This window comes from Homarus americanus, unplaced genomic scaffold (assembly GCF_018991925.1).
Source record: "Homarus americanus isolate GMGI-L3 unplaced genomic scaffold, GMGI_Hamer_2.0 scaffold52512, whole genome shotgun sequence".
Classification (NCBI taxonomy): domain Eukaryota; kingdom Metazoa; phylum Arthropoda; class Malacostraca; order Decapoda; family Nephropidae; genus Homarus; species Homarus americanus.
The window spans coordinates 16,880,467-16,898,290 of NW_024735442.1; the positions used below are offsets into that span (position 1 = coordinate 16,880,467).

The 17,824-nt window shown below is 36.1% G+C and overlaps 1 protein-coding gene across 4 annotated transcripts in view; it reads right to left on the reverse strand.

Annotated features, from left to right (window-relative positions):
* Positions 1–1,779: 1,779 nt before the first annotated feature.
* Positions 1,780–17,824, reverse strand: part of LOC121871085 (adenylate cyclase type 1-like) — a 111,447-nt gene continuing 95,402 nt past the window's right edge. For 3 of the 4 annotated variants that reach the window (XM_042373215.1, XM_042373216.1, XM_042373214.1), the window contains 4 exons: positions 12,122–14,378; positions 4,822–5,146; positions 3,566–3,734; positions 1,780–3,415 (listed from right to left, as the gene is read on the reverse strand). In XM_042373215.1, coding sequence (XP_042229149.1) covers positions 3,081–3,415; positions 3,566–3,734; positions 4,822–5,146; positions 12,122–14,378 — 3,086 coding nt within the window. In that variant the 3' untranslated portion in view covers positions 1,780–3,080. The remainder of the gene's footprint in view (positions 3,416–3,565; positions 3,735–4,821; positions 5,147–12,121; positions 14,379–17,824) is intronic. The other variant, XM_042373217.1, reaches the window with a different exon arrangement.

Consider the following 17,824-nt stretch of genomic DNA (forward strand, 5'->3'; position numbering starts at 1 on the left):
TGAGCAGTACCCTTTTAGTTCATGATTGTATCCTTTTCCTAACCCTTCAGTTTTTGTTCAGAAGATGTGTTTAGCTTATTAACAACCTGTTCAGGGATACACTTGGTACTTATACTTGTTAGACCAATTGTAAGGAAGAACTATCTCAAATGTTCTCAAGTTCAAACAACTAGGGAAAATTTTTCTCTAACTACCCAAAAAACTACTCTTTGGAATGCATACTTCAATTAATTTCAGAAATTAGCTGTCAGTATGTTTATGTAGCATTCAAGAATATGCAGCTTTATTCTAGCTTTAAACATCCTTATACCAACAATTTAAAAAGACTGACAGACTAGGGTACCCCAAAAATTTATATAAACAGTTTGCATTACATTTAGAAGCTACTGTACCAAATATATATGAAAAAAGTGACTTCTAACTTGTCCACAGTAATATGGATGGCTTGAGTGATATAGTATCATATGATTTTTCAACAAATTGGTTTCCAATTGAATTGGAAATATAAACATATCATCTTGCTAATACAAGTTGAATTATTATTTATCTACAATACAAGACCAATTGAAAATGGATGTAAAAACAGATGGTAAGGGAAGGCTGAGTATTGAAAATACAATGTTTGATAAACAACTGCATAACATACAATGTTGACATAAAGGCAGCAGTGTAAATCTAGTTACTCTAATAGGATTTTTATACAAGACAGTTTTAAGAAGACAGCAAATGTACATGTACATTACCTTCTCCAGTACTGTACAGCCACACTGCCTACACACAATAATGGAACTTTCTATATCTTGGGTTCCACTTGCCTTTCCTCCTTCCCCTTTATTGCTGCATTCTTTTATCAAGTAGAACATAAGACAATAATTTAATATAGATTATCTATAATTTGAATTATCAGCTATTCTGAAGAGACATTTGCCATTAGACAACCCCACAGCCTACATTCTAACAAAAGTTTTCACAAATTATATCTTTATATTTAAAATCTATATGTTCCTGAGTACTTGTTTAATTTCAAGGCTTTAGTGTAAACTCAATTTCATAAAATAAATAATTTAAGATTCTTGTATGTTAAATGTAACTTTTATAATGCTCTAAAGTATAAACAATACACACCTACCCATAAATGTATGACATTTATACAACTTTCAAGAATGAGATATTCAAGATAATAATCCTTCAAAATGTTATCTGCAGAGTAATATTCAAAACTCCACTCTTGAGGGATTATGCTTAGCTGAAACATTTTACTAAGAATGAATAACTGTTTCAATCATAACAAATGTAGAATTTACTACTTATACTCATCCTGTATGCATATTCAAGTGTCTGTCTCATATCATCACTGCACAATAATGTCTACTGGTTGCTCGTCTCAGACTCACTCATGATGATCTTTTAATCCATGTAATTTTATGGAACCGTGTACTGTACAGTCAGCCAAAGATCCAGCAACCCCAACCTGGGTTTCGTACTCACAATTTTACATGGCAATGCTTAGTAAAGTAAGGCTGTAAGTAAAGGTGATTGTGATTGGTGGATCTATTTTTGGCTGTATCACTGTCAGGATAAATAAACAAACCAAAGGTAACATTTTTATAATAATAAACTATTCATCATTATTTTAGATAACGAGAAGTTTCCAAATGTTCGTATATTTCCTTAAATAGTGAAGAAAATCTGATGTGAGAATCTTGTGGCAGCTGTGGTTGTAGTTGCACTGCCAATTCATTAATATCATTTTGGAAATTTGTGAATAGATTTATCTTTGGCTGACTGTACCTGACCTGCAGAATACTGTGCCATTATTTGAAGAATCAAATATAAGAGTAGGAAACATCTGATAACTCTTTTCAAAGCCAAATAAAAGGTTGGGAAATACTCTAGAAATATTCCCCAAATGGCAAAACACTTTTTGTGAAATACATCTGTCATTATCATCAGTTACCATTGACACTGTAATTTTTATCAACATAATTATTTAAGATTTATCATCAAAATTTTCAGCCTACTTCTGATGTGTTAAAAAGTTTTAGTAATACAGTTCTGAAGATTTTGGGAATAATATTCAAAATCATCTTAATACCAGGTACCTAGAATCACTGCACAGTAGCAGATTACATTTATGAAATTTTCATCTAGTTTCTCATAAAATGTTGATAACAAACAGTTAAGGAAATAATCCTAAAGATTAAAGTGCTGTTTCAATATAAACTTGACTCAGAATTTTTCATTAACTTTGATAATCACTTTAAAAGTGAGAAAGATAAGATCAGATTCATTAACATCTTTGGTAGACAAGAAAAAAAATAGAATGAATATGTACCACATGAATATAGGCATAGTTCTGCAGCAGGGATAATAATGTGAGTGTTACTGTGTACCATTTCCAGTCTGTCAATGCATTATCATTTGATTGCCTCTCAGGATATTCATCATCAACTGTAATTCATATATTACATCCTTACATATAACAAATATAGGTATTATATTACCCCTCTATCAAACTGAAGCTTACAGGCATCTAATACATTTATGTTTTCACAAATTAATGTATATTCTAACAACCTCAGGCTCTGGCTGGCACACTAATATAACTTGAAACATTAAACATATAATACATTCCCAGGTTTAATTGGTAACACTCAGCTAAATCAGTCATTTTTCTACTCAGCTCACTAATACAATGCATTTCCTCATCACAATAAATACCAATTATAAAACCCCATACAGCACCCATCTGGGTTTGTGGATCATTAAATCTGTCTTGCTACAAAGACAGTATAAAATGTATAAATGATGTGCATCAATTTCTGCACAAGAGCACAAAACTTCCATGTACATGAAATATGTAACATATTTTCTTATTGTAAATATGTGGATCATCCAGAGATTTTCTTCATGTGGTTATGACAAGCCATCCTTGTGCGAGGGTTCCACACTATTTTGTCCTGTATTACGTATGTCAGTCATTAGTCAAGATGAAAGTTGACCATCAATAGATCCACAGAGTTTTATATTTATACTGTAGTTTCGATACAATAGTCTTCCATTAAAGACTTTACCCAATATCATACATCACTGTCCACATCAGTCTCACTTCTTGGCTGTCCAAAGTTTCTGGTGATGCTTTCAGACATGGATCTAATATTTTGTAAATTAATTCCATCAATACCATCCAAATCTACATCAGATAATGGTTCTGTATCAAAGCCATCAGAGGCTATTGCACTTGGACGATAATTGTCATATTCAGATTCATAATATGCATTAATCTGATCAAATGAGATAATTGCATCAGAATCAAAAATTCTTGATGAAGCACGAGAGGACATGCTCGTATCATCCATGTCACCGTCGTACTGCTGAGGGTCATTATAGATGGAATTCACATCACTCAAGGCACCTAGAAAATAATATTTGATTTATAAAAAAACCCATAAATACACAGATTCCCTGAACATTTTCGGGGTTATGTGAAATTCCTAGTTATGCAGATCCCCTGTAATTCATAAATGTAAAACTACAGATTACTGTCACTATTCCAAGTACTAACCCTCAGCATCAGTAAGTCCAGCATCATTCATCATAGACACTTGTTCCAGCGCTGGGTCATCTGTGGTGTACCCGGTACTCTCTTGATCTAACAATGGCTCAGATGCAGCTCCGTCATCATCTTCACTCCATTCTGACTGACTTGTTTCACCCCCATCACCACCTCCACCCTGAAATTGATGAAACAAAAGGATGAACAATATACCTTTCTCTCTTCCAAGGTTTAATACTGTATTAGAAATGTTATCCAATAACTGTCCTCCATTTTTCCATCTAAACCAATGTACAGTACAGTACAGGCAGTCCCCGACTTACGACGGGGACTGCCACGGCGGTCGTATGTCCGGGTTGTCGTAAGTTGAGTATGTCGTAAGTCGAGGAGTACCTGTACTGTGTTTCTTTACCTCCTAATTCCTGAGTAATGCAGCAACTTCTGTGACTTATGGGTCATAATCCACACACAATCACTTGATAATAAAGCTGTTAATCTCTTTAAAAGTGATAAAGTATAAGTTTTGGATCTGTAAAGCATACTACTGTATAAAGATTTTCTAAATCACAAACTGGGCACCTAATGTGGTTGCCCTAAATGTAAGCTATACAAACCTTGTCCCTATGATTCATCTCAAATTTAGTTAAGTCACTTAAGGTTGCTAGTGATCTAATGAATTACCGAGAACAATATGATTTAACTTTGGAGAAAGCAGGTCCATAGAGTAGCGTAAACCTTTACATTTTCTCAGAGGTATCCGCCTGATGAAAGAACCTTAAATGTTATCAACCAGCTGGTTACAACATTTTCATTGGAAGGTCTACAGTAATTTAGTTTTATAGCTTATACACTATACAAAGATTGTTACAGGATTTGCATATCCATAAACAAATCCATAACTTATTATGCTCATAAAATTGCTTACTCTTTTACAATCATATCACAGACCCCTTGAAGACTTCTGTACACTCCATTGCGAAAAGAAGAAAATACTTGAACCACTGAGCTGCAATTATTATGTGTAGGTCTGTGTTCCTGTGAGAAGAATTACAGTCAGCCTACTAACCAACATCCTTAACTGAGTCTTCTTCAATGCAGTGTTTGGCCTCAAGCTGGATGTTCTCACCTCACAGGCCAGATACCCATTTGATTAACAAAATACTATTCCAAAGGATGGACCGAGTTTCTTACACTTGTTAGTCTAGGAGCTACCCGTAGTTATGAATGTGTAGGTACAACTAGTACAGGAGAAAAAAAAAACTTACTGGTAATGGACCTGAAGGCTTGTCTGTTCTCTCTCCCTCTGGTGCACCGAGTTCTTGAGCCATCCTCCTCTCTTCCTCTTCAAAGGACCTTATATCATCTTCATCATCAGTTGGATGTTCAATTCCTTTGTGGCTTGATCTACCAATACTCTGGCTCTGTACATGACCATCTCTCCTCCCTTCAACTCTGCCATCACCACGGGCTACATGTTTTCCGTCTAGGTTTTCTCCTCGAACGTTGCTTAATCGTTCATCATCTGTAGATGCATCTGGGACATCCGATTCCATATTTTCATATTCACTGTGGCCACACCCAGCTGCAGTCCTGCTCAATGATAACAACACAACACCCTCCTGTTAGCCTCCCACACCCCACAGACATGCCCACAACAAACTATGATGTACACTTACACCATCTAGTGTGTTATGGTTTAGTTCAGGGGAATGGCACACAGTTTATATCAGTCTATCTACCAAGATTATTTATGATTTGTTTATGTTTAAAGCAGTTTTAATTATAGATCATCTTCAAGCATTTTGATAGCATTATATATCTATATATTCAGAGATATAATACTGTACTGTACCAACTAATAAAATGTCAGCTGAAGACCTATGGAGTGTTGGTTTAGCTAATGCAAAAATGAAATAGTTGTCTTCCCCTTACTTACATTTTATGCTAAGTTAGAATGTGAAGTATCTGAAGGAGTCTCTAGATAGTGAAGTAGCCAAAGTACATAGAGAAAATAAGAGAGAGCTACAGGAGACCAGTAAAACAAAGTACGTACAGTATAATGAACACTGAGTTAGTATACTGATGTATTCTCTAACTCAAAATTATCTGAATCACTATTTTCTCCAAACTTCTTTCAAATAGCTTTCTATTATCTCTCTGGATTATGTTATACATGTGAGAAAAATCAACTTTCTTTGTGTATTATACTGTACTGTACAAATTAATTTCACTTTGTGTAAGTATCAAAGCAACTGCTTCACTTGTGTTATGACAACAATATGTTAATACAAAATTTGTATTGTTAAGAAATGTTTACACATACTGTATATAGTAGATCAAAATTACAAAACAATAATGGTAAACTATACATTACATATTAATATAAAAAAATATGGACTAATATTGAGACACTACTGTATATAAAAAAAATTGATTTGACTTATAAGTAAGGTCATCTTGGATGTTAATATTAAGCTGATAAAAGGTTAATGAGAGGGGTCATTAGTGGTCTCTCAGTGAAGCTCCACAACCTTATCATAAAATACAAAACTTCACATAAGGTGAGTTTTGTTGCACATCAAACATCATGCAAGAGTGGTAAACAGAAGCAGTGTATCAATTCTTACCTTCAAAGCTGCAAAGAGCTACAAGTGCAATTTATTCTACATGTCATATTGTAACCTTCACAGTTATATTTATCAATTGATCAATTAAAATACTTTAAAGACAAAACATTAACAACTGACATCTCCCACCTAATTTTCTTTAATATTAAGTCGGTTATTTCAGGTTACATTTCCATATTCACTATATTTGATCTCCTGGGAGGTTACACTATTGTTTGTAGATAAAAGGCATGTACAGTATACAACAATATCTTATCCATTACTCTACTGTGCACTGTCCATGCATAACAATACACAGCAAAATCATTACCCTGACCAACCCATACCAACAGGATTTTGCATTTTAATCATTCTGTTACTAAAGCAAGATGCCCGTCATTAAGAATCATATAGTATAATTATGAAAGTAGATGATGCAAAATTCTGTGGTAGACCACTTGGTCCATAACAACACCACTGTGACTATTGCGTTGCTGCCGCCACCAGATCACCACCAAGCCTTGCCACTCACTATCCTGCCACAAAATGCTCCACACACATATCTCTTTGGTAGGAAAGCTTAAATGATGTTAGAAGCCAATTCTTATAGCACTAGAACTACATTTAATGAAAAACAGTAAATTTCCAAACTCTCAAAACCAAACAGTTTTCCATACCAACCATCTATAAATAACATCATGTACGGAGCTAATTAATTACGATACAGAATTCTATTTTCTGTGAATGTCTTCAAAACAAAGACAAAAGTGCAGTAATTTCTTCTGTCTTTCTTCAAATGTAGAGATCTGAGTTTATAAAATTTATAGTTCACTAAGCTACATAGAAGTTTATAAGTCAATTTTCTATTTATGTAATTTTTCATTTTCCCCTTAAATAATAATAATAATAATAATAATAATAATAATAATAATAATAATAATAATAATCATAATCATAATCATAATCATAATCATAATCATAATAATAAATAAATAAATAAATAAATATATATATATATATATATATATATATATATATAGTATATATATATATATATATATGAGAGAGAGAAGCAAAATACTTTAAGGTTTTTTATACCTGTACTGTATATCCTTGTCATTAAATATGTAAAGTGGAAACTGGTTGAAGAGTAACTTTCTACACCATGATCAGCTTTGTTATGATTATTTCATTGGGAACATTCACAGCATAACTAGAGGCATCAAGAGCAACAGCAGAAGGCTTCCAAGTGCCAAGCAGAGTGAGAACACCAACCAGCAGTCATATTTGTATACCACAGCTAAAAGTACCAGTGAACAGCCACCTTCTATTTCATCTCGACACAGGACCACCAATCAACAGCCACTAACTCAGCAATCAGGAGTTAATCAGGGCATGTCTAGATTTGGAAATCTGCTTACAAGCAACACTTGAACATAGTTACTGTTGTAAGTGCAGTGTTCAAGCTTGTTGTCCAGGGTACAATATTTTAAACTTAAATACTGTATTAACTGTGAATGGATCAAAAATATACTTTAAGATTAGTAGAGGGTGCACCAGGTCTTGGGAAGTGATCTTTACACATAATAATGCTGTTTCATCCAACAGGCCAAGTCTATGTGAGAATTTGTGCAGTGTTTGAGCAGACAAATGCTGGTGTCATCAAGTCATATTTTGTCACTAAACTCAGACAATTTTTACACAAAAAGGACACTTTACAACTACAAGATATCTACAGATCATAACACAATAAATGCGAAGGCGTAATAGTCCCCAAACATTTAAATACGTACATTATTAAGGTAAGTCATGGGCCACCGATAAAAACGTTATCCTCGTAAACCAACATTTCATTGAATTACAGCCTCTCAATCATCATTGCTTATAAAGTTCCACTCAATGCTGAGGGTTTTTCTTGGGAGGGTGATATGGAAAAAGATAAGTAATCTTATAGATTTGAAGGAGATTAAATACGGAATAAATAGTTTAATAAACAAATAAAAAAATTTAGCATTTGATTTTCTATAAGCATCAATAACAGTGGTACCGGGCAACTTTCTGCATTATATTGCATTAATCCAAATTGCATGCTATATCATATCAAACCTCACATTAACAGCTACAGCTTTGACAGGGTACAGGGTGAATTTCCCTACTTGTATACAGGCTCTATAGTTATATCATTCTACAGCTGTACTTTTAGATGATAACCTGGCTGTGATTCTATAGGGTTATCCTTTGAGGTTCACTTTGGGGTATTGGCAAGACTTGCTTGGTGGTTGCTGCAGTGTTATGAGCAAGCTGTTTTCATTGAATAATGATGACAAAAGTGTACTAGTCAGTGGTTACTCAGACTGGGATAAAAGCATCATGTCAGTGGGATACATCAGATGTATTTCAAGTCTGATTCAAGGTATGGTACATAGGGAGCAGCCTGGGTTCAATGGACTAAGTTCCAAGATAACCACACTGAATTTTTTGCTGTGGATAATAATAATAATGACACTGAGGCAACTTTCAAAGACCCAACACCAAATGGCATTATTCAACAAATTCAAGTTCCAGTGGGCGGAAAAGAAGAAAACATTGTGAAAATATATATCAACATCCTCAAGAAATCACCAGTCAAAGTTCAGAACACACAATCCTTCTGTCTAAACCATGCTCCTCTGAGAGTGACTGACAGATGAAGATTTTGCATCACTATGTGTTCCTTCCATATATGTACTGTATCACATCTCATCTGCAGTACTCAAAACAAGATAGACTTTGTATGTGATAAGTATATCCCAGATAGTTTAAAGACACATAAACTGAGCAAGAGGAGAAAGAAAATTTGCAGAAACAAACAGCTACAAAGCTTTTCTCTGGAAGCTAGCAGAACTATCTCAGAATTTATGAGACGTGAGAGGTGGTCTTCTTCAGCACCAAAGTAACAACACCTGAACCAAAAACCAACACAAATCACTAAGACGTACTCTGTACTTGACTAAGAGAAGTCACAGATTTTGCTCCATGCAAACAAGGAAACAGACAAACACACCCTGCTTCATGTAACGGTAGTAAGAGAGAGAGACACACACACACTATTGATATGCAAAGCTGACACTGATGTAGTAATTCTAGCCGTGAAATCAGTCCAGGAACTCAACAAGATTAAATTGTGAGTTGCCTTTCTTATAGAAAATAACTTCAGGTTGTAAGCAGTTTGTGAGATGACTTGAGCACCGGGTCCACACAGGATTTAAGCTTTGCCCAGCTCAATAGTATGACCTGATGTTTTCCTTTGGGGACCGTGGTATAAAAGGAGCTGGATGCAGTATTTGAACACAAGTATTTAATGATCTGACTGCTATCCATGGGCCTCTAGAGGACTGACTGTAGACACTGGTATGCTTTTATATGCTCTTGCATGACTGTGTCTGCAGCCAAAAGCATGTCAACAATACTCAGAAGCAACTGATGAGAAGTACAATGAATGAACTTCCTCCAATAAAAGCTGCAATACTCAAGTTCAGATGATTAATCCTACTTCTGGACCTCCAACTCCTTAAGAAGAGGGAGTAACTGCACTGAATGACACACACACACACACAGCTGAGAAATATGGTATACAACTCTCCTAGAAATTACTCAGGGATGTCACAAACAGTTTTTATGGGCATAAAAAAAATCTAAACATGCTGTGGTCCGAATGATTTTAGTTTGCCCATGGAGAAAATTAATTTGAGTCTGGTACTTTTGATGTTCGGCTAAATTTTGCCTTATTTACCCTACCCGGTACTTTGTTGGCAAATTACTACCTGTAATAAAGCAACATCCTAATAACAAAAATAACGCAGATAAAGTTAAATAAAAACTAAAAACAACACAGAAAAAGTTTTTATGTTCTACAGCTTCAGCTAGAGTTGAACCTGACGACTTGGCAATTTCGTCATCCGAGTAAAAACACACACAACAACATTGGCTGTCCTTTTGTTTTCAACTTTACCACCACTGGTGGGTAGAATTTATGTTTTAAATTCAGAAACATGAATTAAAATATATATGAACAGTAAATAAGTGTTGCTTCATATTCTTATGTAGAGTAATGACGATATGTTTTCACATGTGCGCACTTACATATGCGATCTCACTTTTTTTCTTTACCATTAATGGTTAGCTATTTCTATTGTTCCATTTATTAACATTAAATAACATTACTTAAAACAACCCTAATAATTTTTTTACATTGCTTTTACTACAGCTACAACCAGGGTCTTATTTTCTTCAGTTTTATATGTAGAACCAGTCAGTCACTGGTTTTGTAAACAACGAAAACAATGCCGTCTCGTCTCCTCGTGTATTTTAATATTCTACGTATTATTAATGAATTGTATTGTTCATTTTGCACACATAAATATTAATTCAATCAAAAAGACATTCAGTAATAAACAATAATGAGTCTCTTGTACATAAGAGAAATGACGCTGTTTACACAATTATGCACGTCTAAACGTTGGCGGGCCGCTCAAACCCGTCAAAATTCGAGTTTCCGCCGTCAAAATTTTAAATTGTGTAGTTTTTTTTTTCCAAATAAAAAACGTTGAATTAAAAACTTGCAAAATTTGAGAACCTACTGTACAACATTTAACCCTTCAACACGCTTTCAAAGAGACCACGAAGCAGTGAAAGTGGTGCTAGTGCTTCCAAGCGTAAGCACAAGTCACTATCTATCCAGGAAAAGGGTGAATTTCCTTGGTCCGGAAATTTCCATGGTCCGGCACCGGTCAGATCCCGAGGTTGCCGGACTAGAGAGGTACAACTGTATTGTTTTTGCCAATGGATAATTTTTTTTTCTGTAGTTACATTGATAACACTCTCCTCTACCACCAGGTCACCTCTACAGACCTGACTTAAAGTCTTAAAACCCAGCCTTGGCACCATCACCCACCCTCAGAACATACAGTGAAGTATCTGCACATAAAAGTCACTGACCTTGGCTAATGTTACCTGGTTATTTACTCTACATGACATCTCTTCACCCTGTGACATATATACACTCCTCTACCAATCAGTGATCTGACTGCCTCCCCATCCAATCATCCTAATACCTTTCATAATTCAATAATTTATACGGACTCAGACTGACTGTGGATATAAAATTAGCTAAGAATAATACGAGGGATCCTCTACAGTGGTAAAAGAATTTTAAAAATCCTACTGCTTGGAATTGGGAATTTCTTGTATTTTCTGCCCCTTGTGGCATAGGTAGACTGATTACACTTTAACTTCTGGTGAATCTGTTGTATCTTTTTAAATGCAAATTAAAATTACTTAAGTTACTGTTTCAGTACAGTGAACTAATACAGTATACTTTGGTACAATACTAGAATTTTACTGTCATCTGTTAGTAGGCACAGAAAGGGTTTGAGAAGTTTTGTTGAATACATGTGAGGATTAGAGGCAGGCAGGCAGGCAACTCACAACCAGGAGTTCCTTACATACTGAGCAACAAGGCCATATTAAATATTATTTTCTAACTTATCAATGCAAGAGTAACTTTGCACTACACAGCCCAGTACTATGAATGATGTTGGTTAAAACTGCAAAGAATGAGATTAATCTATTACATTAATGTTCCTCAAGTCATTAGATGGCACAGGCAAGTGCTTGTGAGTGGGTATGAAATGAAGGAAAGTATGCAGAAGCCTCAAATGAGTTTGGACTTGGTGGCACCATACACAAGGGATATATCAAAATAGCTACATTCTTAAATGATACAATGTCCACAGCATTGTAGTCAGATTACAACGTAAAGAAAATTTAGCAATAAAGAATTTAAATTCTATCTGATAACTGATAATCTGTGAAATGAAAGGTAATACAAGTAGCTCAGAAAATGCAGACATTGTATAATTCATCAACGTAGACAATGTTAGTGGAGAAGCAGCAACAACAGCAAGAGCGCAGTGGTTACCTGGAGCCAGCATATCTCCGCACACTCTGGTGTGGAGTGAATTTCTCTGGGGCTGGGATCTCCAGAGGAAACTTGTGGCCTAGAGGGCCACGTGAAGCCTTGGCTCTGTGGTCTAGCGGCAATGGGTCAGCCAGAGAACGCTTGGCCGGCTGGGATTTGGCCGGTAGGTGGGGCTGTATGTCCCCATCTACAGAAGCAGAGGTGAGCTGCAGCACAGTCTGATTAACACAAGGGTCAAAATGGAGGCCAAGCATTACTGGGTCAAGGCTCACTGGCTCAGATATGAGTGGGTTGAGGGCTTGTGGTTCAAGACAGAGTGGCTCCAATCTGAAATGATCAGGGGAGGCAAGCACATTGTTGAGCTCATCCTCCTGTAATCGGGCTGCCTTCTGAAGAGCTGAGTAACCTTCTAGAGTGTTACCTGTATAAATCTCCATAATGTCGCTACTTGAATTATTGTTGCTGATATCAGAACTAAGATGTTGCTGTGCCCCCCCTTCCCCTTCATCTTTTCTACCAGGACCACTATTACCATACCTTCCTCCTTCACTGTTATGTTGTGTAGACTTTGGGTCCTCTGGTATGCCCTCAAATGTTGCTGATTTTTCTAACTTCCTCTCAACCTTGTTCTTGTCTCCTGCCTTGCTTCCTCCTCCACTGTTCTTATGGTGATGACTTCTGGGGTCTGTCTGGCACTCTCCATCTCTCTTCTGACGTTCTGAACTCCGCTTTCGAGACTGGTCTTGTTCTACTGCAATATGGTTGCTCATCTTCATTCCTTCTTCTCTTGAGAGGGAACGCTTTTTAGGCATCATAACAACACTGTCTGGAGTCATAGCTGTACTTTCTCGTGGACTTTTTTCCAAACTACGCATGCGACTTGTGCTACCAGAGGCACTAGTTCTTGAGGGGGAATTTAAATCACAATCAACATAGCTCAATCTGCACCCTGGTCTAACCTTTTCACTAGATGGGGAAGCACTGTGACTCACACAATTATCAACATGGGAGGGTACTTCCACATCCACTTTATCACTGTGCTTACTACGTTTCATCTTGTCACTCGAGAATTCAGCAGTCAACTTTGGTATCACTAAATCATCCCTTCGCATCCTTTCATCTTGAGTAGGACTAGCTATGTCAGTTTCCCTCCACAGCCCAGGTACATTGGGGTAGGAATAGGTTGTAGAGTCACGTGAAAGACTGTTTAATCGCAGAGAGCTTTCATCACTTGAGGCTTTTACACTAGACAAATAATCTGAGTATATTTGAGGAGAAAGTTCCCTAAAACCTGGTGCCATTGCTCCTTCAAGATTCATACCACCAAACATATATTTAAAACGTTCATCACTTAAGGAAGGTGCATGCTGTGGTGATGGTGAATCAGCATCTGTGCGAGAAAAATCAGTACGAGAGAAACTTTCATCGGAAGAGCTCAAGCTTGGTGAACGATTCAGAGAACTTATTTCATCAGCTGAGGAATGGATGCGAGTAGAATGGAGATCTCTGTGAGAAGATCCATGAAGACTGTCATCACTGTAATGCCTACCAAAGGAGCGTAACTTATGACGTACTCCGGCTTCCTCAACATGATGATGACGGGGCATTGGTGGGAGAATAAGTCCGCCACTGAGAGCACCCCTACTAGCATCAATAGGTCGCAACTGGCCATCATCACTCTCTTTCCTTGGAGACGTACGGCTGCGCCCAGATGATTTTTTCCCTCCACTGTTTCCCTGTTGCCCTCCTTGACCGCCACTTTGAGAGCGGGCCCAGGTTGGAACATAAGAATTTTGTGGAAGATTGTATTCATCTGGGCGGTATGTACGAGGACGGGACTGTGAATAGGTCTTGGGTGTGGTGACTGAACTTTGGGGCTTCATCTGCTGCATTGCTGCACGGGTTGGTGTTTGAGATTTATTACAAGCACGCATTTGCGCTACTGAGAATCTAGGTGGTAAAACATGTGCATTTAGCGGTGCTGGAGGAGCTCTGGTAAGTAATGGTTCCTCTTCACACCTCTGACAATCCCCTCCTTGCTGCCGACCGCCCATCTTTGGTCCACACTGGTTGAGATTCATGTTCGTTGCCTGGATATCCTCACAGAAAGAGTCTCGGTTGCGGCGTGAGCGTGGAGTCCCTCCAGACTGTCCATGTCCCCCATGTCCTGTGAGGCCTTGAGAGAGACTACGACCATGAGGGGGTATCTTGGGGGGCACCATCGCCAATGGTGTAGCTACTCCTCCAAACAGCCCTCCTGTTAACATGGGAGTGTATTAATATTTGAACTAATGATGAATAAAATTATCAAATTAATTACTTATATTTTTTGGCAATAATATACAATAAGAAAATAAAATCCACATAGCTATATACCTTTTTTTAATAGCTCAGGCATCACATGCTACAGTATATCATAAATTATACAAGCTTGATCTAAAATGATGATCTAATTTACTATGAAGTGCAATAATCATCTACAAAACACTTCTTGCATTTATAATTATATTTCTAAAAGACTACAACTTAACATAGATACAGTACATCCTAGACAATAAATTAACTTATGTAAAAATTATGTTAATGTTATCCAAAAGTAACTGAAAGCCTTAAACTTGATGAATATTACCAATATGAAAATCCTGTAACACATACCGTATTTGTAATACTTATAAGTCTGTGTTAGAAAATTACCTCATCATCTATTAAGAAATAAGTAGATTTTTTATTATCAGACATATATAAACCATAATCAATGTTACCATATCATTAGAATTGTTTCAGAAAGAAAAATTCTTGTCTTGCAATATTTTAGAGGGAGCGTAATAATGCATTGGCAGCTGATTAAACATTTCTACCAAAATAAACATTTTTAATTTTCATCCAATCATATTAATTACAAAATGGCATTGTAACTATTTTCCATAGCCAAATTTTCATATCACCGTTATGTGTCTAGAAAATTATTGCTGTAGATCTTATTGGAAATTTTTAGCATTTATGTCATACTCCCTTCAGTATCATCAGTAAGGCCATTCAATGTTTTCTTTGTGTCTTATAGAATCCAAAAATATGACTTCTAAAGTAAAGCACCTACTCTCCCTACAGCCATCCTGAATTACTTACACATCTCCAATATACAACACAGTGCTCTTCATTTCCTTGAAGATTAAATATAATTGGGTTAAAAATAATTATTAACATTTCATTTTCGAGTGACAATAAATATAAAAATTTTCAGGTACAGTACTGTACTATTAATGTATGCTCGACTGCCCCTTGAAAATTAAGTCCAGGGTGCCGAAGCAGAAACCATTTTACGAGAGAACTGTTCAAGGTAAAGAGTTTCCTGACTGTATGCAAATTTCATATACAAGGTAAATGAATTTATGAGCTTGATTGATATGTACTTCACTCAATAGACCACACCGCTGTTCCCTATAATCTCTGTATAATATTAAATAAAGTAGTGTAACTTATTCTGATAGTCTTGTAATGACTATATAATATTTGAAAGAGAATGGAAATAAATTGAGGCATATCTAAGGTCTACTGTAAGTATATTGATAAACAAATGAGAGACTGATCCTGCAATCCATTTTATAGCTGAGCAGAGATCAGGTGACTCATGTTACAGTAAACAATCTATGAAGGTGAAAACCCAGACCACAAGATCCCTGGCATTTATGACTTGTATTCAAATTAGAATAACTACAAAATAGATAATTCATAAAATATTCCCAAATTAGTTAGTCCTTCTTCATGGCAACCATAAACCCTAAAAGGGCACTTTGTGAAGCTTTAGTCACCACAAGACAGAAAACTAGAGAATCTAAGCACTGCAGTGGTACACATGCTCCCTATTCATGTGTTAGTTAAGTTTCCATTTACCATTCTCCAGGTACAAGGGAAGTTTTATGAGTTGCCTGATCTGTGCTCAGCTATAAAATAAAATTTTAGGATCAATCCCTCATCTATTGTCTGTACTTTGCACATCCTGGGCAACTCAGGTTTTCTAAAGCCAGCTAGGAATGTGAGGTTGGGGGTAACATTAAGTTCAAAATCCTGCCGCATCCCACATCATTTAGAGAGAGCTGTACAATCCAACCTTAAATGTTCTTTACAGCCATGTGGTTAAGAGAGCAAGAGTCAAAGTAAACAAGACTTTCTATACAATATCTATCATGAGTATATAGTAGTCCATAACTTGTCACAGTATATATAGTATACACCTTAACCTGACAGCTCATCTGAACACTAACAATTGCAGACCCCAACACATCTAAGTTCATTTATGTGTTATATGAAACAATGATATGAAAAGGAGACACATCTTAGAGCTGGAAAAAGAAAAAAAAAAGAAAAAAGGGTAGAATGCTTAAAAATTTCTTCCGAACATAAACCTGGGATATTGGCACTAGAGAGTCCATGGTGAACTGGAAGGACTGTTATATTTGAGGGTAACTCATTGAATAACCAAACAGAAAAATCCCCAGATAGGCCCCTATGAAGTTCCTAAGTACAGTACAGTATTCCCTTAATAATCACTAGACAAGACACAGTAAACTCTCAACAGAATATTAAGCATAAATCCATTATTACCAAGGAAGGATTATTTTGTGCAAAATTAAATTACCCTGAAAACTAAGAATGACTTCACCTGAGTACTAATAACCCCCAGCAACACCCCAATCTGGAAATTAACTGATTTACTGAGCTACGTAATGTGAGACCTGCACACGAGGGCATGTTGCTGAGTTTTGTGATGATCTGTTACAATCCTCAAAGTGTCCCATTAGCTGATGTAAGTATTCTCGTAATGCCATTAATAACATAATATATACTATGCTAATGCCACTAAACTGTGTAATTTATTCTAGGGTAGGATTTATACTCCACCAGAAATAGAGGTCCAGGAACTTATGAGACAGGGAAGTGAAATAGGTGACCCAAGACTATTGCAGTAATACCAAGGTATAATGAATGTGGAGTTTATGTGATAGAGCAATGGTTAGACTCTCCAGGCATATGGCCATAGTCAGGAATGGTTAAAAAAAAATTGAATATTTTCTGTATTAGCTAACCTAGACTTGCTTTAATCAACAGTCACACCTGTCGGGGATCAAGAGACATGGGTTTTCGACTCAGTAGATTGTGTACTACCCTGTTGCCTTTTCTTGCACAAAGACCAGAGTGATTTGTGCAGTCTTCCTAAGACAGTATGTTTACTTTGCATTAATACATAAATAAATCTATCATATTTTTTAATCGAGTGCCAGGCCTTGGTTACATATTGGGTTGAAGATGCTGTTGCTCCTACTGCATTCACTATAAAAAAATTTGAGAAGTTCAATGCAGTCTACTGATAATGAAACACTACTTCTCAAAATCATTAATTTGTTTCAAATGAATTACTGAAATGTTCCTTACTAATTGTGATTTATTTGTAACAGCTGCTCAATTTCTTTGTAATCTGCATTTAAGCTCATAAAAAGCTCTTACATCTATAATACAAATCATACAAGCATACCAGTATACGTAACTATTTTTTCCCAATAATACTGCACCTATATTAAACAGTTAGTTACAAACATTATGATTTTCCTTTATCATTATTTAAATTCCTTCCATATTTTAAAAATCTTTAAAAAATTTAACTTTACAAGTAACTTTTCAATACAGACCCTCATAGTCATGGATCTG